This window comes from Phoca vitulina, unplaced genomic scaffold, assembly GCF_004348235.1.
Source record: "Phoca vitulina isolate PV1807 unplaced genomic scaffold, GSC_HSeal_1.0 scaffold59, whole genome shotgun sequence".
Taxonomy (NCBI): Eukaryota; Metazoa; Chordata; class Mammalia; order Carnivora; family Phocidae; genus Phoca; species Phoca vitulina.
This window is the reverse complement of record NW_022589762.1, coordinates 633,544-660,423: the sequence shown is the minus strand read 5'-3', so window position 1 is coordinate 660,423 and position 26,880 is coordinate 633,544. Positions and strand designations below refer to the sequence as shown.

Here is a 26,880-nt window from a genome sequence, read left to right as displayed (position 1 = left end):
GTTTCCTCTACTTAAATATCACCTATTTATTTCTCTTTACCTTCATCCAGACTTTTTTTTTTTTTTTTTAGATTTTATTTGTCAGAGAGCACAAGCAGGGGGAGCGGCAGAGGGAGAGGGAGCCCAATGTGGGGCTCCATCCCAGGACCCTGGGATCATGACCTGAACCGAAGGCAGATGCTTAACAACTGAGCCACCCAGGTGTCCCTTTAAGTTTATTTTTTTAGTAGTATCTATATCCAACATGGGGCTCAACCTCAGGACCCCAAAATCAAGAGTTGCATGCTGGTCTGAGCCAGCCAGTCACCCCATACCTTCATCCAAACTCTTTACCAATAGAACCTGGCATTTTTGTCTCTGCTGCAATGTGGCTTCCTCCCCACATTTCTACAACTACCAACTTAGTTACAGAGCCTCCGCCAGATCCCTTTCACAGCCCTTAAACCCTTTGCATGGCCTCAGCCCCCCTTGGAACTGGTTCTCACTGATGCCATGACCCACGTTCACCCAGGTCTCCACAGCCTGCCCTCCCGGTTACCTTTTCTCCCTTCGAGTAGCTGTGCTCTTCCTAAGACTTGCCCCCTTTTTCCTCCTCTTCATACACCTTCCTCTAGATGGTTATTATCATCACCTGCAACTTTACTTGTCCTTCTATGCAGTTGACATCCATCTTCAAGTTGGACTTTATGCCATGCTCTGGTCACCCTTTCCAAGTTCCTATTGGAGATGGACACCACGTGTCCCTGCTGCCATTGTTCCAGGATTTTTATTTGCCACTGTTTTAAATTTTTTACCAGAATGATTGGCAATTTCATTTCCTACACCTTGCTTATTTTTAACATCCTTTCTTAGCCATTTTATTACAACAAACATTACAACTGACATATTTCCCTGTCCCTCCAATGTCATCCATTTATGTTTAAGTGTAATATTCTGGCTTCATGGCTCATCTCGCTTCCTTTTTATCGTGACAAAATACACACATACTATTTTAACCATTTTAAAGTGTACGCTTCAGTTGCATTAAGTACATTGACATCGTTACGCAACCATTACTACTGTCCATCTCTAGAACTTTTTTATTCCATGGTGAAGATCTATTCCCATTAAACTAATTCCCTACCTCCCTTTTCCCCCAACCTCTGGTAACCACTTTTCTTTCTGTGTCTATGAATTTAACTGTTCTAGGTACCTCAGATAAGTAGAATCACACAATATTTGTCCTTCTTTGGCTTATTTCACTTAGCGTGTTTTCAGGGTTCATCCATGTTGTAGCATGTAGCAGAATTTTATTCCTTTGTGAGGCTAAAGAACATTCCATTGTGTGTATAGACCACATTTTGTTTATCCATTCATCCATCAGAGGACATTTGGGTTGTTTCCCTTTTTGGCTATTGTGAGTAATGAATGTTGCAATGGACATGAGTGTGTAGATAATGTGTTTGAGACACTGCTTTCAATTCTGTGTGGATACCCAGAAATGGAATTGCTGAATCATACAGTAATTCTGTTTTTAACTTGTTGAGGAACTGCCTTACCAATTTCCACAGCCACTGCCCCATTTTACATTCCCATCAGCGATGCTCAAGAGTTCCAGTTTCGCCACATCCTCACCCTCACATGTTTTCTCTGTTTTGATAGTATCACCCTAGCAGGTGTGAGGTGGTAGCACTTTTTCTTGTACACCTTGCCATCCCGTTTTGTGGCTGCCACTTTAAACTCAATAGCCAGCCAAACTTTTCTTCTCCACTCTCTCCTTACCTATCCACTTCTGATACTCCTAGTTGGGGTGATAATATATCTTTTCCTGCTGATCCATGTTTCAAACCATATTTGTCTCTGGCATGTTTAATCGACTGCCAAGCCCTATCAATTCTTCACAGAAATCACATCTCTTCCCTCCTGTATGCAGTTTCTCATTTTATTTCTTGCCTGGATTATTGTAATCTCCCAACCTGTCCAAACCCCTTGGTGCTGCGATAAACCTGAACCGTCCACTATGGGCCCCTACTCCACGTCCTATATCAGCTTTCCATTGCCCACCAGGAAAAGGGAGGGGGGAAAAGTTATCATTTAATGAACACCTTCTATGTGCCACACACTAAGTGCTAAATGTACTAAATGCGCTACATCTAAGTTTTGAGTCTCATTTCACAGATGAGGACGCAGGCACAGAGAAGTAATTTGTTTAAGGTCACGCAGCAAGTAAGTAGTAACCTGGAATTCAAACCAGTTCAAAGGCAGCCTTACTCCAAAGCCGATTCTTAACCACTCTGCTCTACTGCCTCATAGCAGTCCTATGAAGTGGCTATCTCCATCCCCCTTCGATGAGGAAAGGCACTAAGTTAAATAACTTGCCTAAAGTGAGGTAGTTATTAACTTGGAAGCTGGAATTTGAACCTGGGTCTCTGACATCAAAGTCTGTCCCATGCTGATTCTTCATCTCTCCCAAATCCTTGGCCAGACAACAAGGTCCTCTACCTTTGGGACCCAACATGTTACCAGCTTTATTCTCCCTGCGACTGCCTCATCCCTTGCCCCAAATTAGACAATTTGCCACTAAAGAGAAGCCGGGTTTAATTTTAACTCTGCTCTTGGTCGTCAAGTCGAAAACCAGTGACTACTTCCTGAAATCTTTCCAGCTGTCTAGGCTGGAAGAACTCAGCTGCAGCCCTGAGCTCCTGGCTCAGCTGTAACAGCTGTGAGGGCAGGGAATGTGCCCCATCAACACTGCCGCCCCCCCCAGCAGAGCACATGGTAGACCACTGAAAATACAGAATCACTGGAACAGGCAATCACCTGCAACCACAAAAGTGGGGGAGTCTGAAAAGCAGAGGTTAGCTTCTGGCCCCAAAAGTCTGGCAGAAGTGTTTGCATTGCATCGATTTTCCATTGTTTGTCCTCCTCCCGGACTTCGAGGTCTCTGAGTGGGTGGAATCTCCCCTGACCCCCACCCCAAGGCTGCCTGAACAAAGCCTTTTCCAGCCTGAAGTTTTGTCCCAGTCATACCACAGCCAAGTAAACAGCCACCTGCTTGCCACCTGGGGAGGTAGGACTGGGCTTGGCTAGGCTGCATAGTGGCCTCTTTGGGGTTACATTCAAACCCAATCTGCAGGTGTGGGAGGTGGGAGAGGGGCTGGGGACTGGAGTAGAGGAGGATGGCTTCATGACCACCTGCCCTCCTCTGCTGCCCGAGGTGAAAGGGCTGTGTGGGCATGAGGAGGGAGGGCCAGTAACAAAAGAGGAATGTAAACCAACCCTTCCTGCAGTTCCGCAGTGATCTGGCCTGTATCTTGGCATCCAGAAAAAGCAGAAGGTTCCTTACTGAAAGCAGGTAAGTGTTTGTCTTGTCTGTATCAAGCTTAGAGTTGGAAGGGAAAGATCCACTTCTAGCAAATAAACAGTTGGGAAAGAGGTCAGAGCAGCCAGTGGGAAAGGGTCTTGTTTCATTTGCTACACAGAGTAGGAAGGAGGTGGGCAAGAGGAAGTGGCCACCCCCTGACAATAGGACATCCCAGGCAACAGCTAAGTCAGGAGGCATTTTCTTGGCACTGCTAGTAGAAGGGGCTCACCCCTGAGGAACTCTCACTTGCCCTAATTAGAGGAGGTAGAGAGAGAATGGTCCTCTTCCTTGAGCGTCTCCTCACAATGTGAAGAAATGAGGGCAACTGAGGAGCAGAACTGAATGTCTCATGACAAGATTGACTGCAAAGTTAAAGGCGTTGGTCCCCCTCGTGGTTCATGGATTCCAACATCTCTATTGAATGCCTCTGCACCAAGCTCCAGGGGTAAAACCCTAAGACTGCCTTGCCTGTCCCAGTAACTTAATCATTCTGATTGGAGGTGGAGTCCAGTAGACAAACCACTGTAATACAATGTAGTACGTGCTATAACTGGGTATTAAATGGGATCATAGAAGAGGACTCCTAGCCAAGATTTGAGGGACTTAAGAGGGACTTGTGTGAGAAGCTGAAGCCCAAAAACAACTTGTAATTCATCAGGTAGATATGGGGAAAAATTGTCCTAGTCAACAGGACAGTATGTGGAAGGCTCAGACGCAAGAGACTATGATGCGTTCTGGGAAGGGAGAGTTCCCAATGGCTGGCAGGGAGAGTAGATGGAGGGGTGGTTTGGAAGACACAATCAAGCAGGAAGGTAGAGGGTCCAGGTCAAGGTTGGGAAACTGTCCTAAGAGTGGTGGGAAGTTAGCAGTGCACCGTAGGTGGGGAAGTGCTCAAATGGCAGGCTGGCAACTGGGACCAGACTTGCCCTTTTGCTTGCTTACTTGGCCATGTTTGGTGGTTGTTTTTAACATTTTATTTATTTGACAGAGAGCACAAGCAGGAGGAGTGGCAGGCAGAGGGAGAAGCAGACTCCCCACTTAGCAGGGACGCTGAGATCACGATCTGAGCTGAAGGCATCTGTTTAACCAACTAAGCCACCCAGGTGCCCCTTGGCCGTATTTGTGGAGCTTGGATTTGAGGGAAGCAAGGCTGAAGGCAGGGGGCAGAGTGGAGAGGCTGTTGGGTGCTCCAGGCAGTGGGTGACACCCATGTGATAAGCAGTGGCTGGTGGGCCCACGAGAGACTTAGGATAGCTTTTTTCTACCCATGATGAAGGACCTGTTTACTCCTGTCCATTATGGACAAATAATTTTGTAAAATGCAGTAAAGATGAATTGCTAGAAAAATAGAATTTTTTTTAAATGATAAAATAGGGGCGCCTGGGTGGCTCAGATGGTTAAGCATCTGCCTTCGGCTCAGGTCACGATCCCAGGGTCCTGGGATCAAGCCCCACATCGGGCTCCTGGCTCAGCGGGGAGCCTGCTTCTCCCTCTCCCCCTGCTCATGCTCTCTCTCTCTCTCTCTGTATCTCTGTGTCTCAAATGAATAAATAAAATCTTTTAAAAAATAAAATGATAAAGTTCACATTTTTCTTAGTACATTCTAAAATATGGAATTCCTTGAGATACCATAAAAATTTCTAAGCCTTTACTCTCAATTTCTGTACTTGTCACAGACCAGCACTGAACCAACACCCTGAGTAGCACCATTTTAGGAGGAAAAACTGCCAGAACACGGTGACTGATTAGTGGTGGCGGAATAAGAGGAAAAGGAGGAATCAAAGATGGCACACGTATGTGGCCTAGATAATTGAATCGCTGATGCAGCTTTCAGAGCTAGGGAGCTAGGGAACCGGGAGGAGGAACAGCAGGCCTAGACGGGTGGACACAAGTAAAAAGAGGTATTACTATACTGGGTGAGGCCAGGCTGCCAAGACGGGGACAGCCCAGGAGCTGGTTAAGATGATGGTGAGGGGCTCAGGGCAGAGAGCTTGAACTGCAAGTCCATTAGTCATGAGCAAGTAGACAATGACCGAAGCCCAGGAGGAAATGGACTTTCAGGATGGCTGTGTGGAATGGAAGGAGTTGAGAACCTTGGCAGGACCCTGTGGGCACCAGTGAGCAAGGACACTGGTCATGGAGGCTAGGGAGCCACTGGGGAGAGCCAAGGAGCCCACAGAAGTCAAGATAATAGAATGTTTTAATGTGGGACAAATGAAAAGCCGTGTAATCAGAAGCTCAGAGAACGTTGGGCTGCTCTGGTCCCTGCAGCTCACTACCTAAAATCATCCCTCTGAAAGATGTGTCTCTGGACAGCCTCATTCAAAATATGATCCTGGGAAACAATGTAGTAAGAATTACTTTAGGGGCACTTGCCTGGCTCAGTCGGTAGAGCATGCAATTCTTGATCTCGGGGTCTTGAGTTCAAGCCCCATGTTGGGTGTAGAGCTTACTTTTTAAAAAAAATTACCTTAGAGTTTTCTGTGCTTTCCAAATTTTCTAATTTTTTTCTAGTACTTTAAATACCTTAAGAAATAGAACAATGGTTCATTATTAACAAAAAAGAACTGATCACCGCCTAAGCATCTGTTAATTAGCTATCTCCTAGGGAAGCACACAGGATGGGTTACAATTTTGCTGTTAGGCGCAGGACCCCTGGATGAGACAGGGTAAGGTAGGCCGGCAGGGCCCTGCCACGGGGACTCCCTCCTAGCCCCACCAGGACCTGTTTCCTAGGACCGTCCTTAGCCAGCTTCTTTTTTGTGAAACAGAGCCTGCAGTAGGGTGAGGAATGGACAAACCACCCCACTGTGTACACACACACACACACACACGCAGAGCAGAGATGCTCCTGGAAATGGGCATCTAAGGAGTCAAAAGACTAGCCTGGTGTCACTCACTAGCAGAACGGTGTCCTCCCTGCCAAGTGAGGGGTGCCTTCTCACCCACTTCCCACAGAGCTGGAGGACACAGTTCCCAGAGTCTTGGCTTCTCTCCAAGTGCCTCTCCCTCCCTCTGGGCAGCTTCCTCTCCTAGCCTGTCTTTCAGTTCCTCCGAGCCTCAGGTTTCAGGCCTCCCCCAGCTCCGTGGTTCTTCAGCCCTGGACAGTTGCCACGTCCAGGCCCTTTTTTCTTTAAAAAGTTCTCTTCCAGGGGCGCCTGGGTGGCTCAGTCAGTTAAGCGTCTGCCTTCGGCTCAGGTCATGATCCTGGGGTCCTGGGATCGAGCCCGGAATCTGGCTCCCTGATCAGCAGGGAGTCTGCTTCTCCCTCTCCCTCTGCTCGCCTGCTCCTGCTCTCACTCGCTCTATGTCAAATAAATAAGTAAAATCTTAAAAAAAAAAAAGTTCTCTCCCAGCTATCCCTTGTCCTCTGTACCCTCCACCACCCTAATCCTTTTCTCTCGACTTCATTGCTTTGCCATGATGCCACCTAACTGGTCTCTCAGGGGAAATTTCCTTTTCTCAACCCATTCTTCCTGAATTATTTTCCTCATACAACATTCGACATGGTAGTTTGCCCCTTAAAAGCATTCAGTGTTTTCTTACTGCATATAGGATCAAATTTGTGAAAAGTTACTTAATTTGGGGGGCACAAACTGTATCGGGGAAGCCCAGGGTTCTCCACACCTGGCCTAACCTACTTTTGCAGCCCTTTTCCACCGTTCTGGTGAGCCAGCCAGGGCAGTGAGCTGTCCCTCAGCCCTTTGCTTGGTCCCCTGTGCTCACAAAGTTTTCGCATCCAGGCCACCTCCCCTTCCTCTTCTCCTTATAAACTTGCCCTTATTTTTTAAGGCCACATCGAGATCCCTCTCCAAGCCAGCCCAGAATGACCTTGTGCATCTCTGAAGGCTTACAGTATTCACTGTCTAAGCAGCTCAACTGTAATGGAATGGAATTTGAGAGTTCTTTAAAAGTTTTGTTTATTAAAAATTCTTTGGCTACCCAATTACAAAAACTAATTCTAATTTGCTTAAGACAATAAGTCAATTCAAAACAAACAAACAAAAAATCCCCAAAACAACAACAAAAAGACAATAGGTTAATTCATTAGAGCGATAGTGGAATATCCCTTTGGTTCCTAAGGTCAGGAAGGAAGTGGGTCACTGTAATCAGGGTTTCATACCCCACCAGAACTCTGCTCTCTCTCCTGTGGTTCTGCTTTATTCATAAATCTCTTGCTACAAAATCATCTCTCAGTTTCCCAAACTACACGACAGTAAACATGACTGCAGATAGGTCCCAAGTGCTGTATGTTACAGACAAAAACTTGAAAGAGGCTACACAATCGCTCTCTCTTCTAAAATACCTATAGAGGAGATTGAAAAACCTAGCTTAAATCAGGGGCCCATCCTCAGATAATCAACATTACCTGGGAGAATATTGTCACATTTTAGAAATATAGCAGTCCCCACCAGGTGAATGGTGAGGGAGAAGGGAGGGGGAGGTTCCTGGAAATGGGGTAATGAAGAAATCCAATATGTATATCACTACATTCTACCCTTTGATGCCTGAGGACATGCAAACAGATACCATTTCCCATACAACTAGATTTCCTCTTTTTTTTAAGATTTTATTTTTTTATGTAATCTCTACCCCCAATGTGGGGCTTGAACTCACAACTCCAAGATCAAGAGTCACATGCTCTACCGACTGAGTCAGCCAGGTGCCCTTAAATTTCCTCCTTCTAATATGGTTCAATAATCATGTGTCAAATTATAAATGCACTTATCTTCCCAATGTGATAACTCAATGTCATGACCAGATACTGCATCCAGAGGCAATAACAGGGAGCCTCTGTTATCCAGATAAAGATTTTTTTTTTTTTTAATATATCCAGTCCTTCCCCACCTTGGTCCCAGAGAGCTGCAGATGTAGATCCTCATAATTCTGTGTCCCAGTGCTTAAATAATTAGTATTACTACCCCAACCCTCCCCAAATACTCTATTTTTCTAAATTCTATTTTAAAAAGTAAGGAGAGGGGCGCCTGGGTGGCTCAGTTGGTTAAGCGTCTGCCTTCGGCTCAGGTCATGATCCCAGAGTCCTGGGATCGAGTCCCATGTCAGGCTCCCTGCTCAGCGGGGAGCCTGCGTTTCCCTCTCCCTCTGCCCCTCCCCCTGCTTGTGCTCTCTCTCGCTCCCAAATAAATAAAATCTTCTAAAATATATATATATTATCTATTGTTCAGTAGTCTAATGCATAGAGCACTCCTTAAGTGATAAGCCTAAATAATTTAGGGGCATTTAGCTGGCTCAGTCAGAGGAGCCCGTGACTCTTGACCTTGAGGTCCTGAGTTTAAGCCCCAAGTTGGGTGAGAGATTACTAAAAAATAAATAAACTTTAAAAAAAAAGGCTAGATAATTTAATGAATATCCATTTGTTTGCTAAATTCTTTCGCAATGTAGGGAGCTCCTTGGTCAGGAAAATGGCTGCCTCAGGGCCTGGTTTGCTGGAAGAATTTCCCTTGCAAGGATCCTTCAGGTCCCGTATGGAGAGAACAGTGCTGAGGAGTGCCCGGTGGGAGGGCGTGCTGTATCACTCTGCAAGTCTATCAGGGCTAGAACCAGGAGTACCCTAAACTCCGAGAAAGCGGGGACCTTGTTTCTGTTCTCAACTATATCCCTGCTGCCTAGAACTGTGACCGGCACACAGTAGGCCCTCCACAAGTATTTGTAAAATGACTAACACTTGGGCCTATGGATTGCCTTAAGGATTGAGCAAATATGGACCCTGTTGCCAAGTGTGGGATTTTTGTGGTGATGACTCCTTTAAAACCTTTGCTGGCTGACTGTCAGTTTCCTCTTTGTTGACTCGGTTTGCTAATGCATTCACGGGTGCCAGAAATCTTGTCAAGGCATAGCCTTTGAATGCTAAGTCTGTTCCAGAGAACTACGGGCCTGGGACTTCTAGTGGCCTGGCCCAGTCTCGGGCTGGGGGTTGAGGCTGGTCCCTGCTACACACACGCTTGAGACATACCAAAAGGTGAATGCACTTGAAGGTTGGAGACATTACCACATCCCATTATCACACCTGCCACGTGGAAGTGCTAGTGGCCCTGGGATTGGGGTGTCCCTAATTTCTCTGGCTTCTCTTAAATACCCCTGCTCCGAAAGCCAGTGAACCACAATTTATAAGCTAGTAATTTAGAAATTAGTAATTTAGAAAACGCAGAGAATATGGCTGCAAGATTCTCAATTATTTGAGTCTCTGGTTTCAGACTGACAGGGTTTCATACTTGTCCTGTTGTTTCCTGTTCATTTTTAAGGTGGCTACCTAGAATTACAACATATCTTTCTCTCCTAACAACTTAATAAGTGTGTCAAAGAACAGTGGGTACACTTGAATTTCCTGACATTTTCCCCCAAGTTCCCTAAAGCTCCAGCTCTCAGAGGACATGGTTGGAGCCTCCAGAGATGAGGAGGGGCTTTCGCCAGCCCCCCAGCCTGGGCCCTGCTTTCTCTCAGCCGAGTCCATGCTTTAGGGTCTATAATTTGCAAATCCTCCCTCCCTTTGCTAGTTTTGGGTGGGTGTATCAGATATACATTCTAGCAAGTTAAGCAATAATGACCTAATTGATTGACAGGACAGTTGAGTGTGTCACAGAATCCAAAGACAGGAATGTGACCGGCATTAAGGAGTGAACTGGAAACTGGGATTTGAAACAACATTAGGACAATCTCCGTCTTCTGTTTCTCTTCCACATGTGCTTGCTTCACTTTTCTGTTTCTTTCTCTGCAGACCAGCTTCCTATTTCTCCAACAGATCCAAGTTTTTACCTGTTCTAGGTCCAAACACCATGTTACAAAACCATTCTTCCAGTTTCTCAGACCAACAACTTAACTACTTTTGTGTCTCACATCTGGTCCATCAGGCAGTCCTGGTGGCCTGGCCTTCAGTACACATCTATAATTTTTTTTTTAAGATTTTATTTATTTATTTGAGAGAGAGAGCACAAGCAGGAGCAGAGGGAGAGGAAGAAGCAGGCTCCCCCCTACCCCCCCACCCCCCACCAAGCAGGGTGCCTGATGCAGGACTCTATCCCAGGACCCCGGGATCATGACCTAAGCCAAAGGCAGCCACTTAACCAACTGAGCCACCCAGGCACCCCAACATACATCCATAATTAAACTACTCTCCCACCCACCCCACCCCCCACCAGCAGCCATGACCTCTTGCCTAGATACCTGCAATAATTTAATTGGTCTTTCCACTTTTATCTTGGGCCCTCTGCTCTCTATTCTCAACACAGCAGCCAAATGGTCCTGTCAAGAGCATGTCATTTCTTTGCTCAAAACTCTCCAGTTGTTTCTCTTTTCATTCCAAATAACAGCCAAAGACCTTCTGAGGCCTTCCAGGGTCACTCTTCCACCCATTATCTCTACGACTTTGTCTTTATTACCCACGCCTTGTTCACTCTTCACTGACCACCCTGCTGTTCCTTCTGGTCACCAGCCTCACTCTGTCTTTCAGGGCCTTTGCACTTATTCTGCCCTGAGTGTTCTTTCCCAGATATCTGCATGGCTTGCTCTCTCACCTCCTTTGAATCCTCAAATCACCTAAATGAATCCTTTCTTGGTAAAGCCACCGAGCCCCCACCCCACTGACATTTCCTACCTTCCTTCCCTTCTAAATTTTTTTTCTCTGGAGTATTTATCACTATCTGGTTTCCTTAGGATTTATTTCATTTATTGTCTCTCTGCTCCTTTGGAATTTAAACCCCTGAGCGGCGCCTGTGTGGCTCAGTCAGTTAAGCATTTGCTTCAGCTCAGGTCATATCTCCGGGTCCTGGGATCAAGTCCCCACATCTGGCTCCTTGCTCAGGGGGGAATCTGCTTCTCCCTCTCCCTCTGACCCTCCCCTCTGCTTGTGTACTCTCTCTCTCAAATGAATAAATAAAAACCTTAAAAAAAAAAAAAAAAAGAATTTAAGCCCCTGAGAACTATATATAGTTCACTACTATATCCCCAGACCTGGAACAGTCAGTGCCTGGCACTCAATAATTTTTTTTCTGAATGGATCAATATATACCAAGAGAAAGACTGACCTCTCTCTTTTTTTCCCTAATACAAAATACTTGGAAACAACAGAAAATTGCTGGCAGCCTCAGGGACCAATGAGGAGCCTGTAAGAGGAGGGGAACCCTAAAGCAGCTTGAAGGGAGCCTGGAGGAAAGAGGCATCTCAGAGCTCAAGCCAGCCTCCACTGGAGCCTCAGGAGAGCTCTTGCTGACACTGTCCCCTTGGGGTCAAGCAGGACCCCTCCCCAGAAGTTGTAATTATTATTATGATTATAGCTTGACTTTTTGACACCGTCCTGGTGCTTTCTATATGTATCAATTATAAATAAGTCCAGAGACTTAAAAGCAGCTTAGTCTTTCAACAGGATCATAGTAAGTTTAGAAAACACATTTTAAGAGCCAAAAGTAACTAAAGAACATTTCAAGTGTTTTATTATAGTTCGTGGACACCATGAGAGGGATTCCTAGTCCATAGCAACTCTTCTTAATATCCCTCTTTTGTACCCATCAGCTTCCCTCACCACCACTCCCCCAGGCTTCTTTCAGATGCCCCAGAACTCCTCTCCCTGAGCCTTAGTTTGGGCCAGCTGTCCTCCTCTCTCATTGCCTTTCTTCTGATCTCAATCCCCAAAGTCCAAAAGGTCCGGAAAGAAAAAGGAAAAAAGCAAGTTGGCAGCATCAGTGTATTAATAATGTTCTGTCCCAGCACATACTTGGTTTCTCACACCGTGAGGCGAGTGTTGTTCTGACCACTTTGTAGAGGAGGAAACCAGCCCACCGAGGCTTGCCCAGAAGGCGGCTCAGGCCAGTCTCCACTGACACCTGTGTTCTATCCGTTCTTCTGCGGTGGGCCAGAGTCAAGGATACAGACATCACATCTGCTTCAGCCAGCCATCTCCCGTGAGGAGCCGACAGCCTGTGCCGGGACCCACCAGCAGTCCTTGGCCCCCGGCAGAATGTCCAAGCCGGATTTGAGGTAAACTGGCTGAGACAGCCGACTGTCTGGGCTGGGTTTCTGTGGTAACAATACATCATTCAGCTTCTCTTCCAGATTCCTGAGTCCAGGGGAGGAGCAAGTGAGACTCATTTTCCCCCAGTATACAAAATATATATGTAAAATTTGTCCTTGTTTGAACTGCATCTTCTCAGATTGCAAAATTTCAGTCATAATTCTATTTGTTTTCACGAAGTTGCTTGTTTGTTTGCTTATCAGGGTTCAGGTGTGAGAGAATATCTATTCTTATTACTTCCAGGTAATCTACCTGCAAATATTTTGCTCACAGTCTGCCCCTGGCCTGAAAGATAAGAAAACACTTCTAGGTTCCAAGGAGACTGAGGAAGCTTTATTTTCTATCTTCAGTCTTCCAAAATTCCAGGATGAGGGGCTCACATTATGTAAAGTGTGACTTGACTTGACATTTGGCTAGAATCAGATAATCTGAATACTTTAGCCCTGGTGATCTTGTGCTGACTAGAAGCCCTCATTGTAAAAATGTGTGTTCTCTTATTTTTTTTTTTTAAGATTTTATTTATTTATTTGAGAGAGAGGGAGTGAGAGAGAGCATGAGAGGGGAGAGGGTCAGAGAGAGAAGCAGACTCCCCACTGAGCAGGGAGCCTGATGTGGGACTCAATTCCGGGACTCCGGGATTGTGACCTGAGCCAAAGGCAGTTGCTTAACAAACTAAGCCACCCAGGCGCCCTCTCTTATTACAAATAATAGCTATCATTTACCAAGTGCATTAACTTACTTAATCTTCACAAAATCCCTTGAGGCCAGTTTTACAGAGGGAAAAACAAAGAATCAGAAAAGTGAGGTAACTTGTTTAAGTAAACAGCATAGCCGGGATTCAAATTCCGTTCTGATTGAACTTAAGCCTGAAATAAAATTGCAGTCCGTTGGAAAACTTTCCCACATGTGGCTCTAAAGGTGGGGACCAGCCGGAGAACAGGCCCTTGGTGGAAGCTCTGAGGGACAGCTCTGAGGGGAGCTGAGGACTTCCTACACCCTGGTGGGGCCCCAGGGGGCAGAGTTGGCACTCTGGGCCTCCTTCCCAAAAGCCTTTGCAGCATCCTAGCTTGAGGAGCATTTCCCTGGGGGGAGTTAGGACAAGATGCCTCAGCCCTGGTGAGTGCCCCTGGAGGGGGTGGCCAGACACTCCTGGCCCCCAGGCCCTCACCTGTCTCTGTAACTGGATGTGGGTGAGGGAGCCCCAGGTTGGCTGTGGGAGGTGCTGCTGTTGGGTATAGGAGGCTGAGGAGAGGTGTCCCTGGTGTGGAGTTGAGGTCCCCGGAGGAGAAGCCACTGTTCTACTCTTTCTCCCCTCTGTTCCTGCTCTCCAGTCCTCCCCTCCCTGTCCCCCACCCCCAACCCCATCTGTCCTGGCTATGTGTGAGGCTTTCTGCAGCCAGCCTCCCTCTGAGCTCCTGTGTCCCTCTGCCTCCCTCAGTCATTCTGTGCCTCCCTCCTCCTCACGGCCTAGTGTCACAGCAAAACTCATCAATGGAGGTGTGGCAGGGCTTGTTGGGGTGACCTGTGTGTTCCCCATTGACTTGGCCAAGACTCGGCTGCAGAACCAGCATGGAAAAGACATCTACAAAGGAATGTAGGTATTGGTGAGGGGAATGGGGTGAGTAGGGAGAGGGGAACTCCCGGGGAGGGATATGGGGCCTCATTCCTTCCGGTCTCTTTATTTAGGGAGTGCATGCATTGTGGGGGTAGAGTGGGGTGGGGGGAGATGGTCAACTGGGGTGTGCCCAGAAGGATTAGTGCACCGGGTTGGGGGGAGGGCTGATGGGCATCCTCTTGCTCACCACTGATTTCCTTTTCTGGCTTCTGCTTCTAGGATAGACTGCCTGATGAAAACTGCTAGGGCAGAAGGCTTCTTGGGCATGTACCGAGGTGGGCTTATAATGCACCCCAGGGGAGGCTTGGCTTGGGCCAAATGAAAACAGAGAGGGCAGCCCAGCACACCAGACTTTGTGGCTTTATAGAACATTGGGAAGTGGCGTTTCTTCTTCCCAGGGAGCTCCTGGGGTGGGGCCTGGGCTACCAGGTGATCCTAAGCCACATTTGCTTTTTATAAGCCCCCATCTTCCTTGGTGGAGACAGGCAGTTATGCTGAGGTTTGGGGGGGGCACCAGTGAGCACACTAAGGAGCCCAGGAGCCCCAGTTTCCATCCTGGCACAACTGTGTGATGCTGGAAGCAAGTGGTTCCCCCCCCCCCGCCCCCATTCAGGGCTGTCAGGGCATTAGCTACTAAAAGCAGAAGGGGAAGAAGCTGACAGGGAAGAGATGGAAAGGGTTTTGAGCTTCTGACAGGGAGTTACTTGTTGGCTTCTCCCTGACACAAGCAGTGCTGTCCCTGTCCCCTGCAGTGACCCCATCCAGGGCCGCATCGCCATGATTCGGGCTTGGAAAATGGATACAAATCTGGTGTTAAGAAGGAGCTGATATTCTAGTACCCCTGAGAAATAAAATAAAAACTGCTGTAACTCACAAAACTGCCAGTGGGACTGGGCTAGTAAAGCACAGAGCGATGGAAACCGAACCCTGTCCCCTAGGACGTTATTATTGGGGCTTGATTTGGGGAACTCTTCACTTATCATCGAGATGGGCAGCACTTGCAAGGACGAAAATAACTTCCCAATAACTGCACCAATGAGCCCATAAAGGAAACACATGCGTCTAAGAGGGAAATGTGGAGGGAGGAGAGTCAAAGTAGGGAGTTAAAAAAAACTTTCATGTTTCTATAAAATAGGCAGAAGAACCCTCCTCAACAGCCTCCCCCACAAGACCCCAGTTCCTCCCAGAAACCTGCCTGGCTAGGAGTGAGAGTAGGTTGCCTACATGAGTGACAGATTCAGAGAATTGTGACTTTTTTTTTTTTAATTTTAAGTAATTTATTTTTAAGTAAACTCTACACCCAATATGGGGCTCAAACTCACAACCCTGAGATCAAGAGTTGCACGCTCCACTGACTGAGCCAGCCAGGTGACCCAAGAAGTCTTACCTTTAAGATGGCCTTAACTTGTCCTCGTTTTTTACTTCCAGGAGCTGCAGTGAACTTAACCTTGGTCACTCCAGAGAAGGCCATCAAGCTGGCAGCCAATGACTTCTTCCGGCAGCTGCTAATGGAGGATGGGTATGGCCAGGTGGGGGGCTGTGGGGTGGAAATACATCACTGTATGTTTATAGTTTGGGGGGATGGTGACAGGGAGAGGAATGTATCAGTTTACCTGTCTGCATGTATGTGAATATGTGCACACATATGGCGGAAGTTTAGTGTTATGTTTTGGCAAGTAGAAAGTAAAAGGAGGCGGCGCCTGGGGTGGCTCAGTTGGTTAAGCGTCTGCCTTTGGCTCAGGTCATGATCCCGAGATCCTGGGATTGAGCCTCGCATTGGGCTCCCTGCTCCCCGGGAGCCTGCTTTCCCCTCTCCTTCTGCCTGCCGCTCACCCTGCGTGTGTTCTCTTTCTCTCTGTCAAGTAAATAAATAAAATCTTAAAAAAAAAGGAAAGAGAAAGGAGAAAATGAGCTGGTGTAATTTGAAAGTTCTAGATGATAGATCATTATAGACTATACATATATTCATCAACTAGCTGATGAACATTTTTTTCATTTTTATTGAGATATAACTGTAGTACAACACTGTATAAGTTTGTACAGGGCATAGTTATGCACTGTATAATGATTTATAGACATATACTGTGAAATGTTTACTACGATAAGTTAGGTTAACATCCATTACTTCCTATAGTTACCCAAAAAAGTTGTTTCTTTCCTTGAGATGAGAACTTTAGGATCTGTTCTCTTAGCAACTGTCAAATGTACTGTAGAGCAGGGTTAACCATACTCATCATGCTGCATTACATCCCAGTACTTCTTATCTTGTAACTGGAAGTTTATGCCTATAGAGCACCTTCACCTAATTCCTGTCCTCTGATAACCACAAATCCAATCTCTTTTTCTATGACTATGAATTAAAAAAAAAAAAAAGTATTTATTTATTTGAGAGAGAGAGAGAACAAGTGGGGAGAGGAGCAGAGGGAGAAGGACAAGCAGAATCCCTGCTGAGCAGGAAGCCCAACGTGGGGCTTGATCCCAGGACCCCTGGGATCATGACCCGAGCCAAAGTCAGATGCTCAACCAACTGAGCCACCCAGGAGCCCCTGTGAGTTTGAATTTTTTTTAGATTCCGCATGTCAGTGAGACCACTCAGTATTTGTTTTTCTCTGTCTGACTTTTTTCACTTAGCATAATGCCGTTGAAGTCCATCCATGTCTCAAATGGCATCATTTCCTTCTGTTTTATGGCTGAATAATATTGTATTGTATATATACCACATTTTCTCTATCCATCCATCTGTCCATGAACACATAGGTTGTTTCCAAATCTTGGATCTTGTGAACAGTAGTGCAGTGAATGTGGGGGTGCAGATAGCTCACCAACATAGTGATTCTGCCTCCTTTGGATATATACCCAGAAATGGAATCGCTAGATCAATTCTCTTTTTAGTTTTTTGAGGAACCTCCATACTATGGAGGCCACTATGTTTCCCATAGTGTCTACACCAGTTCGCATTCCCACCAATAGCGCACAGGCTTCCCCTTTCACCACATCCTCGACAGCATTTATCATTTTTTTTTTTTTTTTTAAGTCTTGGCCTGGGGCTCCTGCGTGGCTCAGTCAGTTAAGCATCTGCCTTCAGTTCAGGTCATGATTCCTGGGTCCTGGGATTGAGCCCTGAGTCATCGGGCTTCCTGCTCAGCAGGGAGTCTGCTTCTCCCTCTGCCCCTTCCCCTGGCTTGTGCTCTGTCTCACTCTCTCTCTCTCAAATGAATAAATAAAAATCTTAAAAAAACAAAAACAAAAAGTCCTGGGCCAGATGGCTTCTCATTCTACCAGACATTTATTTTTTTTAAAGATTTTGCTTTGAGAGAGATCACCAGCGGCAGAGGGAGAGGGAGAGGCAGACTCCCCACTGAGCAGGGAGCCCAATGCGGGCCTTGGCCCCACAGTCCTGGGATTATGACCTGAGCCAAACGTAGACACTTAACTGACTGAGCCACCCAGGCACCCCTATCTTTTTATTTTTTTAAGATTTATTTATTTATCTGAGAGAGAGAGACAGCGGGGTGTGGGGGAGAGACAGAGAATCTCCAGCAGACTCCCCAGTGAGGGCAGTGCCCAGCACAGGGCTCTATCCCACGACCTTGAGATCATGACCTGAGCCAAAATCAAGAGTCCAGCGCTTAACTGACTGCACCACCCAGGCGCCTCTTATATGTCTTTTTGATACTAGCCATTCTAACAGGTGTGAGGTGATATCTCACTGTGATTTTGATGTGCATTTCCCTGATGATTGGTGATGTTGAGCACCTTTTTATGTACCTGTTGGTCTTTTGAATATCCGCTATGGAAAATATCTTTTCCAGTCCTTTGTCTATTTTTTAATTGGATTATTTGTTGTTTGGTTTGGGTTTTGTTTTTGTTTTTTACTATCCAGTTGAGTTCTTTATATATTTGGATATTAACTCCTTGTTGGATATGTGATGTATAAGTATTTTTTTCCCAGCCCATAGGCTGCCTTTTCTTTCTTTTTTTTTTTTAAAGATTTTATTTATTTATTTGAGAGAGAGAGAATGAGAGAGAGCACATGAGAGGGGGGAGGGTCAGAGGGAGAAGCAGACTCCCTGCCGAGCAGGGAGCCCGATGTGGGACTCGATCCAGGGACTCCAGGATCATGACCTGAGCCGAAGGCAGTCGCTTAACCAACTGAGCCACCCAGGTGCCCCCATAGGCTGCCTTTTCATTTTGTTGATGGTTTCCTTCACTCTGCATGAGCTTTTCAGGTTGAAGTGGCCGCACTTGTCTGTTTTTGTTCATGTTCTTGTGCTTTAGGTGACCCAAGTTAAGGAGCTTTCCCCTGTGTTTTCTTCTAGGAGTTTTATCATTTCAGGTCTTACATTTAAGTCTTTAATCCATTTGAGTTCATTTTTGTAAGTGGTGTAAGATAGGGGTCTGGTTTCATTCTTTTACATGTGAATATCTGATTTTTCCCAGCACAATCTATTGAGGATAATGTCATTTCTCCATGGAGTATTCTCGGCTCTCTTGTCACATATTAGCTGACCACTGTATATGCGGGGCTCTATTTCTGGGTTTTCAATTCTGTTCCATTGATCTATGTGTCACTTATTATACTGATGAATTTTTAAAAATCAGCCCCCAAACACTTTCTAGTACTCTCTGTGCCTCCCATTGCCCTGGTGATACTGCTTCAGGGATCAGGGACAATCACATCCCTGCAATGGGTAGTTTGAATGCACTAGTTTCAACCTCTGTGCAAGTTCTACCTCCCTGGCGCCTGTTTTAAATTTAGCTTCATGTTTTAAGGAGACTGTGTTTGAGGGCCAGGTGATGATTTACCCAGCTGGGTGAGTGGCAGCTGATCCAAACGAGGCTGAGTACCATGCACGGAAAGTCCCAACTACTTGGGTAGTTGGGTAGACTTGGGTAGATGGGCCAGGGTGGGTGGCAGGGCTGGCCTGAAGGAGCCTGACTCATGGTCCCACAGGATGCAGCGGAATCTGAAGATGGAGATGCTAGCTGGATGTGGAGCTGGAATATGCCAGGTGGTGGTTACCTGTCCCATGGAAATGCTCAAGATTCAGCTGCAGGATGCTGGGCGCTTGGGTGAGGCCTATCCCGACTTCACATGGGATTAGCAAAGGGCTATGATCAGAATAGATTTCCCCACATTCTGCACTCATTGGCTAGACTGTGTGATTCAGTTAGCTTTCCAGGTCAGTAGAAGTCTTTTTTTTTTTTTAAGATTTTATTTATTTATTTGACAGAGAGAGAGAAAGAGCACAAGCAGGGGGAGCTGCAGGCAGAGGGAGAAGCAGGCTCCCTGCTGAGGACCCTGGGATCATGACCTGAGCCGAAGGCAGCCTCTTAACCGACTGAGCCACCCAGGCGTCCCTGTAGAAGTCTTTCTTTTTTTTTTAAGATTTTAAAATTTTTTTAAGCAATCTGTATGCCCAACATGGGCTCAAACTTATAACCCTGAGATCATCAAGAGTCGCATGCTCTACCCCTAGAAGTCTTTATTTAATGGATACCTTTCTAGATTTCAATACTTCTAATTCTATAGCAGAAATGAGAAATTTGAATCAGAAAATAACCTAATATCTCTATCAGATCACCATGACCTTTAGACTTGATTTCCTAAATATTTTAAGAACTGATCACAAACACTTCAGTCAGTAGACATCATATTATGCTCTATTATATTATGCTATAGAGGCTGGCCTTTGGTGGGAAGGCATAAGAAGGGACAAGAGAACCATTCCTATTCTTTTTGTTTTTTTGGAAGAGAATTTTGTCCTTCTCCTAAATCCTGGTCATCTCAAAAATACCAAGGGTGTAAGTACCAAAGCATAGATTAAGAACCAAGGTTCGCTATCCAGCGGAAGAGAGGCCAGCCCCTTGGGGTGGGACAGAGGGCTTTTCCTCGGGGGTGAAATGCAGTACCTGCATTAAAGAAGTCAGCATGTGAGGTGCCTAACCTAGCACCGGCAAGGTTAACCTAGCACTGTTCAAACCCACTGTGCACACTTGCTGTGCTAGAATTCAACCAGCTTTCTAGGTTGGAGCAGACTAGCCTGAAGCGCATGAAACTGCAGCAAGAATAAAGTTTGAGCGCTGGAAAGCCCCTGTGTTTTGATCTACAAAGAGTAAAAGCTCTGAAACATTTTGTTTTTCTTTTCTTTTTTTTTTTAAGATTTTATTTATTTGACAGTGAGAGACACAGCGAGAGAGGGAACACAAGCAGGGGGAGTGGGAGAGGGAGAAGCAGGCTTCCCGCCGAGCAGGGAGCCCGATGTGGGGCTCGATCCCAGGACCCTGGGATCATGACCTGAGCCGAAGGCAGACGCTTAACGACTGAGCCACCCAGGCACCCCACGTTTTGTTTTTCAACTTGGGTGAGAGTGTTAGTATTCCTAAACCACGTCAAAAGCAGGGAAAGACAGGCTAGGAATGAACGGGGGAGCTATGGGCACATCAGGCAGGCAATGGGGAAGATACAGCTCACCGATGAACTACCTTCTTCAAGCTCATTGTGTGGACCTGCGCCCTGTTCGCTGCCTCAGGAAAGGATGTGCAGTCAGCAGCTTCTCAGTGTGAGATGTCGCTCTGCTGGCTGTTAGACAAAACTGGGACATGAAATCACTTCCTTGGAGCAAGGCCGTAGAGTCTAGACAAAGCTGCTCAAATGGGGAGAATTAAGAAAAAGAACAGTCACACGATTTCAGCACATTGAATCCTGTGTTCATGAATGGGATTCACCCACGTTGAAATGCTGTACTTGAAATGCTCAGGAAAAAAACAATTCCATTCTATTTCTTAGATGTTGAACTCATCCAATGATGGGCTCTGAATTATTCAACTAAAATGAAAAATCAAATTCTATAAAATGGTGAAGGGTATAAAGGCCGTGTTCACCTGATCTTGGAATACTAGAGGGAGGAGGCACCTCTGGAGGCCTGAAGGAGATAGATTTTGGACAAAAAGAATTTGCTGCTTTACACATTAGGCAGAAGGAAATGGGACTCCGATGTCCCAAAGTGCCAGCGGGATGAAACTATGTAAATAGGCTCAGAGGTGGTTTAGAAATGGAAGCCAGATCAGAAGCAGAGCTTTAACGGGAGGATAAGGAATTGGGGCTGGAGTAGGTGCTGCTGTAGCTCCCTATGGAGGAGGCCGGGCGGGCCGTGGCTCCTGGGAAGTGCCCAGTGTGGCGGGGACGACACATTAGATGACACAGATCTTAGAAAGATTTCCTTGGAACCAAAAACGAATGTTCTAAAATGAAGACAATCTGGGGCGCCTGGCTGGCTCGGTGGGTGGAGCGTGTGACTCTTGATCTCAGGACCATGAGCTCGAGCCCCACGTTAGATGACTTAAAAATAAATATCTTAAAAATAAATAAAATTCGGACAATTGTCAGAATTCTAGTAGGGATGTGAGCCTCACCTCTGAGCTGTCCCAGGGTGAGGAGGCGGGAGGCACACTCCCTGCTGGGGCCTTGCTCATGATGGGGTCTGTCCTCTCCCTTTCAGCAGTTCATCGTCAGGGCTCGGCCTCAGCACCTTCCTCCTCCAGGTCCTATACTACGGGTTCAGCTTCTGCCCACAAGTGCCCGTCTGCCAGCCTTATCGCCTGGGAGCTACTCCGCACCCAGGGCCTGGCCGGTCTCTACAAGGGCCTGGGTGCCACTCTCCTCAGGTGAAGCTTTCTTCCCGAACTTGGGACACAGAAGGGCCCCGGGGAGCAGGGAGAGGGCACAGAGGGCCAGCGGGACTGCGGCCCCAATCTGTCACTGCATTCTTCCTGGAACATTCAAACCCCAGAGAGCAAACTACCTCCAGGCTTCCTATTTGGTCCAGAAGTGGGCAGAATTGCACAGGATGGACACCTGGAAGACTAGTTTGAGGCCCCTTCTCCGGTAACCAGACCACATGAGTATGGGATGTTCTGTGGAACAAAGGCACCTAAGAATGCCCTATATACAAAGGACTTTGGATCATTTATAGGTAAATGAGCACAGAGACCCCTCATTTTACTTTGCTACTTGGCCAAAATCCTTAAAGTTGATCAGAAGTGTGCCAGGCCAGGGGCTAGTTTTCTCCTATCACTGGGCAATAGGTCAATGAACTTCACCTTCCTGCCCACCCCACCCCCGTAACACATAGCTTCTAGAGCTCTTCACCAGCCACCCCCCCACTCACTCTTACCTTAGCCCTGCCACCCGTTCTTGCGCGCTCCCAGGCCCCCCGTCCGCCGCCTGAGTCCTGCAGGTGCTGGGAGGGCAGTGATGCACCAGGAGCGTGGGTGGGCAGGCAGCCGCCCTCTGCCGCTGCACATTATCATGGGGGCCAGGGAAAGAATAGGTTAACTGTGGGCTTAGGGAAAGGCTTCCTGCCTGAGCCCGCGGGGGTGGGGGTGGGGTCCCCCTGAGCAGCAGGCAGCTCATCCCGCTTCCTCTCCCGCAGAGACATCCCCTTCTCCATCATCTACTTCCCACTGTTTGCCAACCTTAACAACCTCGGGGTCACCGAGAGCACGGGGAAGGCTTCCTTCGCTCATTCCTTCATGTCAGGCTGCACTGCGGGTTCCGTAGCAGCTGTCGCAGTAACACCTCTGGATGGTAAGTGCGTTGGAGATGGGGGGCCTTCAAGGGCTGGCTCACTTTCCAAGCCAGACAGCTGTACAGTTGTCTAGAAGATTGTCATCTACTTTTTGGATAGAAATGAAACCGCTCCAACCTGAAAACTCCCTTGGATCGCAACCTGTGGCCATGGGCAGAAACTCAGCAAGGGTCTTCCCAGATAAAGTGGAGCCAAGGAGACCTTGACTCTCTTATCCCTGACAAATCCCCTCACCTTCTAGGTGCTGATTTCATTAGCTTTTTGTCCCCCCAGTGGAGTTTTCAAACCCGAAGCTAAAGGCAGGAATTAAAACAGTGTGAGACCACACTTCTATCTTCAGGGCTACGCCCAGCTTCTCTGGTGCACCTTTCTCAAGTATGGGTAACCTGAAGGATCAGGTCATTTCTAATTCCTTCATTTTATAAATGAGGATCTTCTATTACAGATCACACAGTGGCAGAACTGGCCTCAGGATTCAGTTTTGTGCATGCTGGCTCTAACAGGAAACAGTTTTATGTTGGAGAGAGGGGGCCAAAAGCAAGACGTTCACTACTTTTAACTTTTGTTTGATTTAGTTTTGAAAACTCGAATCCAAACCCTCAAAAAAGGCCTGGGTGAGGACAGCTACAGTGGGATCACCGACTGTGCCAGGTGAGGGGCCTGCAGCCCTGCAGAGGCTGGGGCTGGGACAGTCCCCCTGCCTTGCTGTCTACAATTTTATCACCATACTAACGCTGCGCTTCGGCTTTCTTTGAAATCTGTTCCTTCCCCTCACCTCTCAACAAAACAGGATGTCCTGGGAGCTTTTCCTCCTTCGCATCCCTACAGCATTTCTCCCAGTCTAGTCAGACTGAGCCCATTTCCCATGGCCCAGACCCAGCTGCTTAGTAACCCAACTGTGCACACACAGTGGGTGGGGCAAGGCTCTTGCACCCCTGGGAGCCTGCTACTGCTATGGAAAATAACACCTACTCTCCAAGGGAAGATGCACAAGCGTTGGAGGGGAGCGTATCACTTAATACCGTTCGCACTGCGCTCCTGCCAATCAGCTCACAGGGCTCTTCTCTCTCCACAGGAAACTCTGGATTCAGGAGGGACCATCTGCCCTCATGAAGGGAGCAGGCTGCCGGGCCCTTGTCATAGCCCCTCTCTTTGGGATTGCCCAAGGGGTCTACTTCATTGGTATTGGGGAGCGGATCTTAAAGTGTTGCGAGTAGAGATAGCTGGAGCCCAAGTCCCCTGCCATCTCTCTAGCCCATTCGACTTAGACTAGAGGGGAACGAGCAAGGCGGCCCATCCAGGTTGTATTTTGTTCTCTAACTTGTAGTGCTACCTCAATCTCAGAAGAAACACTCTTACTCTAATAAGCAAGTTAGGTATGGTCCCATTCTCCCTTCCTATCTTCGTTCATTCTCTTTGGGGCTGCAGCTACCGGGGAGCTTCAGAAGCCCCTAACCACCTCCTTTTCAACAACAGAAACAGTACATGCTTGGGTTGGATTAACTGCAGGCCCTTAACACAGTGAAGATTGAAGGGTCATTTCTACATTTTCCTTTTCTACTTCACACTCAAACTCTGTATACTTGAGTCAGTTTAAGGATTTAGTTTTGTTAATTCTGAATTAAATAACCTATGGTTAGTTCTAGCACTGATTTTGGGAAAAAGGAGGATCGGAAGTTCAAGGGGACAATGAAAGCCCTCTAAGTCCGCACTGAGTTGGAAACCAAGCAGATCTTTTTGAATGAGATGGCTGTGGGATTAGGCTAACCAAGCGGCCAGGGCAGGGGCCAAGTCAGGGCAGCTGTCTCCCCCCCCACACACAGGTCCTCCCTGCGCGGCACAGCTCTCCCAGAACACTGTCCACGGAACATGGTTTTAAATAAAATGGATTCAGATCTCGTCTTGTCGTTAGTGGGAGAAGCAGACGGGCCGCAGAGAATGGTTTGCCCTCTACTGTCCCTGTCCGTTTCAGAACCGAGCTACGTCCGAATGAGCCCTGCAGCAGTACCGCCACGGGAAAGATGACCGCTGCGGAGGCTGGGGGACAGCCGCAGGGGTGCCTTCTCTTTCAGTTACACCGGATTTTCAGCCTTGGTTCCATCCCTGCATAACTGCATCGCCCTTGCCGGACACGTTTGCCGTTGACAGTCCCCACGTGCCTCAAGTCCTTCCCCAGAGGCCTGCTGTGGAGAGATGCCGGCAACACGGGGGCTCAGGTCCTTAGTAAACAGTGCCTGTGCCAGGGGTTGGCACTTATGTTAGTCCCCGCCTTGTCCCAAACGTCACATTTATGAAAAACGGTCAGGCTCAGTAGGCACGCTGACCACGAGTGAGTGCGGACCGTAGAGACAAACCCGAGTTAGACTCCCACCTTTGCCCCGCTGCAAGGCCTTGGGCGGGAGGCTAGAGGAGAGGAAGAAAAGGACTTTTGTGAAAGGGTTTAGGCCTGACGCACAGTAACCCTTGTCCCCCAGTAAACTCTTAGATGCCTTCCTGACTCTGCCGAGGCTAGTAAAACTGCTTCCTCCATAAAGCGGCCAAACCCTCCGGAGGACAGGTAATGCCACCCGTGTGTGTGGTCTGTGTGAAAGCTGGTAAGGGGCTGGCAGACGTGAGCAGGGAGTGCCAGAGGATACACAGAAGGCTGATGGTTTCATGTAGTGACCGCTGTCAACCAGCGACTGTAGGGACTAGGGAAACGCTGCTTGCTAGATACCTCAGAAAGAACTTTCCCTCGAAAACCACAAACTTGTAGTGCACCTTGCATAATAAATCACAATGAAATCCATGTAAACCTTTTGTTTTAATAAATAAGACCGATTCATGGCTTAGATTCTAAATCACATTTACAGATGAGAAACGCTTCTAGGCCCAAACAGGTGAACAGTGAAGCTACTAGTGCTGGCAGGAATGCATGCCCCCCATGCATCTGAAGCCTAAAGAGCAGAGACTGAATGTCAGAGAACACCATACACATCACCCTCTAGACTCGAGAACTGACAGCAGAAGACGAGAGGAAGAGCAGAGACTCAGGGAAGCTCCAGTAACCACCATCTGATACCCTCACCTTCATGCTACAGACGCAAATGAAAGTTGTGCTACTTTCAGATAAGCTAAGGTTTCCTGATCATAGTAAGTGAAACTTTCTCTCATGTTAACAATTAGGCCAAGGGCATTAGCTACAAAGAGGATCCACTGATAAATACAGAATATTAGAAGAGCGAAGAGGAAGCCACACAGATATCTTGTTTCTTCAAATATCAGAAACTTCCGCCTGACAGGAGAGCAATGGATGAACTCCACCTCGCCCAAAGGTTTAGTCCAAAAACTTCCTATTGGCATTTGCACCAAATAAGGCTCCCCGTACTTCTGGCATCATCTGTAAAGAAAGAAGTTCTTTAATAAGTAAGTGTTGTCAACTGGAGAATTTGGAAAGCACATCTTTTTTTTTTTTTTTTTAAGATTTTATTTATTTTAGAGAGTGTAAGTCGGGAGAGGGGTGGGGAGAGAGGGAGGGAGAAGCAGACTCCACGCTGAGCAGGGAGCCTGACTGGGAGCTCGATCCCACAACCCTGAGATCATGACCTGAGCTGAAATCACAAGTCGGATGCTTAACCGACTGAGTCCCCCAGGCACCCCAACACTGCATATCTTAACTGCAAGTGGCTAGTCAGCAACCCCTATGTGGCTGGGAAGGAAACCACAAAGCTAAGTGCAGCAAGTCTGTACCTTTACTTATCCAAAAAAACTGTAACAGAATCCTTGGTGAGAAACTTACCCAATCACAAATTTGTGGTTATGACTGACTGCTTAAAGGGGACGAGGAAAAAAACTAGAACTAAAGCCATTAAAGGCTTCTGTTAAACTGTGCTGTAGGGAGAAGAGATGATCCCTTAACAATATTATCTCCTAATATTCTGGATCACCTATGTTCTTTCTTTCAACAGTTACTGAGTGTGATTGAGTATGTGCCAGGCAAAAACACATAATGCAAGTTTGTGCTGAGGCACTCGTGCGTTACGGCTACTGAAAAATCCTCAGCATTTAACCTCAAACTTCTCAGGCTGTGCTGTCCCTAGAGAGGCCACTAGCCACATGTGATTACTGTGTGTCTGAAATGTGGCTACTGCAACCATGGGACTCAATTTTTAATTTTACTTGATTTTAATTTATTCATGTGTGGGTAGCGGCTACTGAAATGGTGAACACAGCTTTAGGGTTTAAGTTACCAGAAGATGACTGTCAAGGTCAAAGTGCTTCCGCTCTAAGACAAGCTAGCAGCCACAGCAGCAGACTACCGCTGCTG

General features: G+C 47.1%; 2 protein-coding genes across 5 annotated transcripts in view; one reads left to right on the top strand and one right to left on the bottom strand.

The window, feature by feature from the left end:
- Positions 1–25,539, top strand: part of SLC25A18 (solute carrier family 25 member 18) — a 28,498-nt gene extending 2,959 nt beyond the window's left edge. The window contains exons 2-11 of one of the 4 annotated variants that reach the window (XM_032390802.1): positions 3,270–3,334; positions 12,214–12,334; positions 13,807–13,962; positions 14,203–14,258; positions 15,412–15,502; positions 18,938–19,056; positions 21,486–21,651; positions 22,419–22,573; positions 23,150–23,225; positions 23,650–25,539. In XM_032390802.1, coding sequence (XP_032246693.1) covers positions 12,315–12,334; positions 13,807–13,962; positions 14,203–14,258; positions 15,412–15,502; positions 18,938–19,056; positions 21,486–21,651; positions 22,419–22,573; positions 23,150–23,225; positions 23,650–23,791 — 981 coding nt within the window. In that variant the 5' untranslated portion in view covers positions 3,270–3,334; positions 12,214–12,314 and the 3' untranslated portion in view covers positions 23,792–25,539. Of the gene's footprint in view, positions 1–3,269; positions 3,335–11,991; positions 12,335–13,806; positions 13,963–14,202; positions 14,259–15,411; positions 15,503–18,937; positions 19,057–21,485; positions 21,652–22,418; positions 22,574–23,149; positions 23,226–23,649 lie in introns of those variants that run through there. The other 3 variants (XM_032390804.1, XM_032390803.1, XM_032390805.1) reach the window with 3 other exon arrangements.
- ATP6V1E1 (ATPase H+ transporting V1 subunit E1) overlaps positions 25,359–26,880 on the bottom strand; it is a 35,589-nt gene continuing 34,067 nt past the window's right edge. The window contains exon 9 of the mRNA XM_032390806.1: positions 25,359–25,953. Within this exon, the coding sequence (XP_032246697.1) occupies positions 25,891–25,953 (63 nt within the window). The 3' untranslated portion in view covers positions 25,359–25,890. The remainder of the gene's footprint in view (positions 25,954–26,880) is intronic.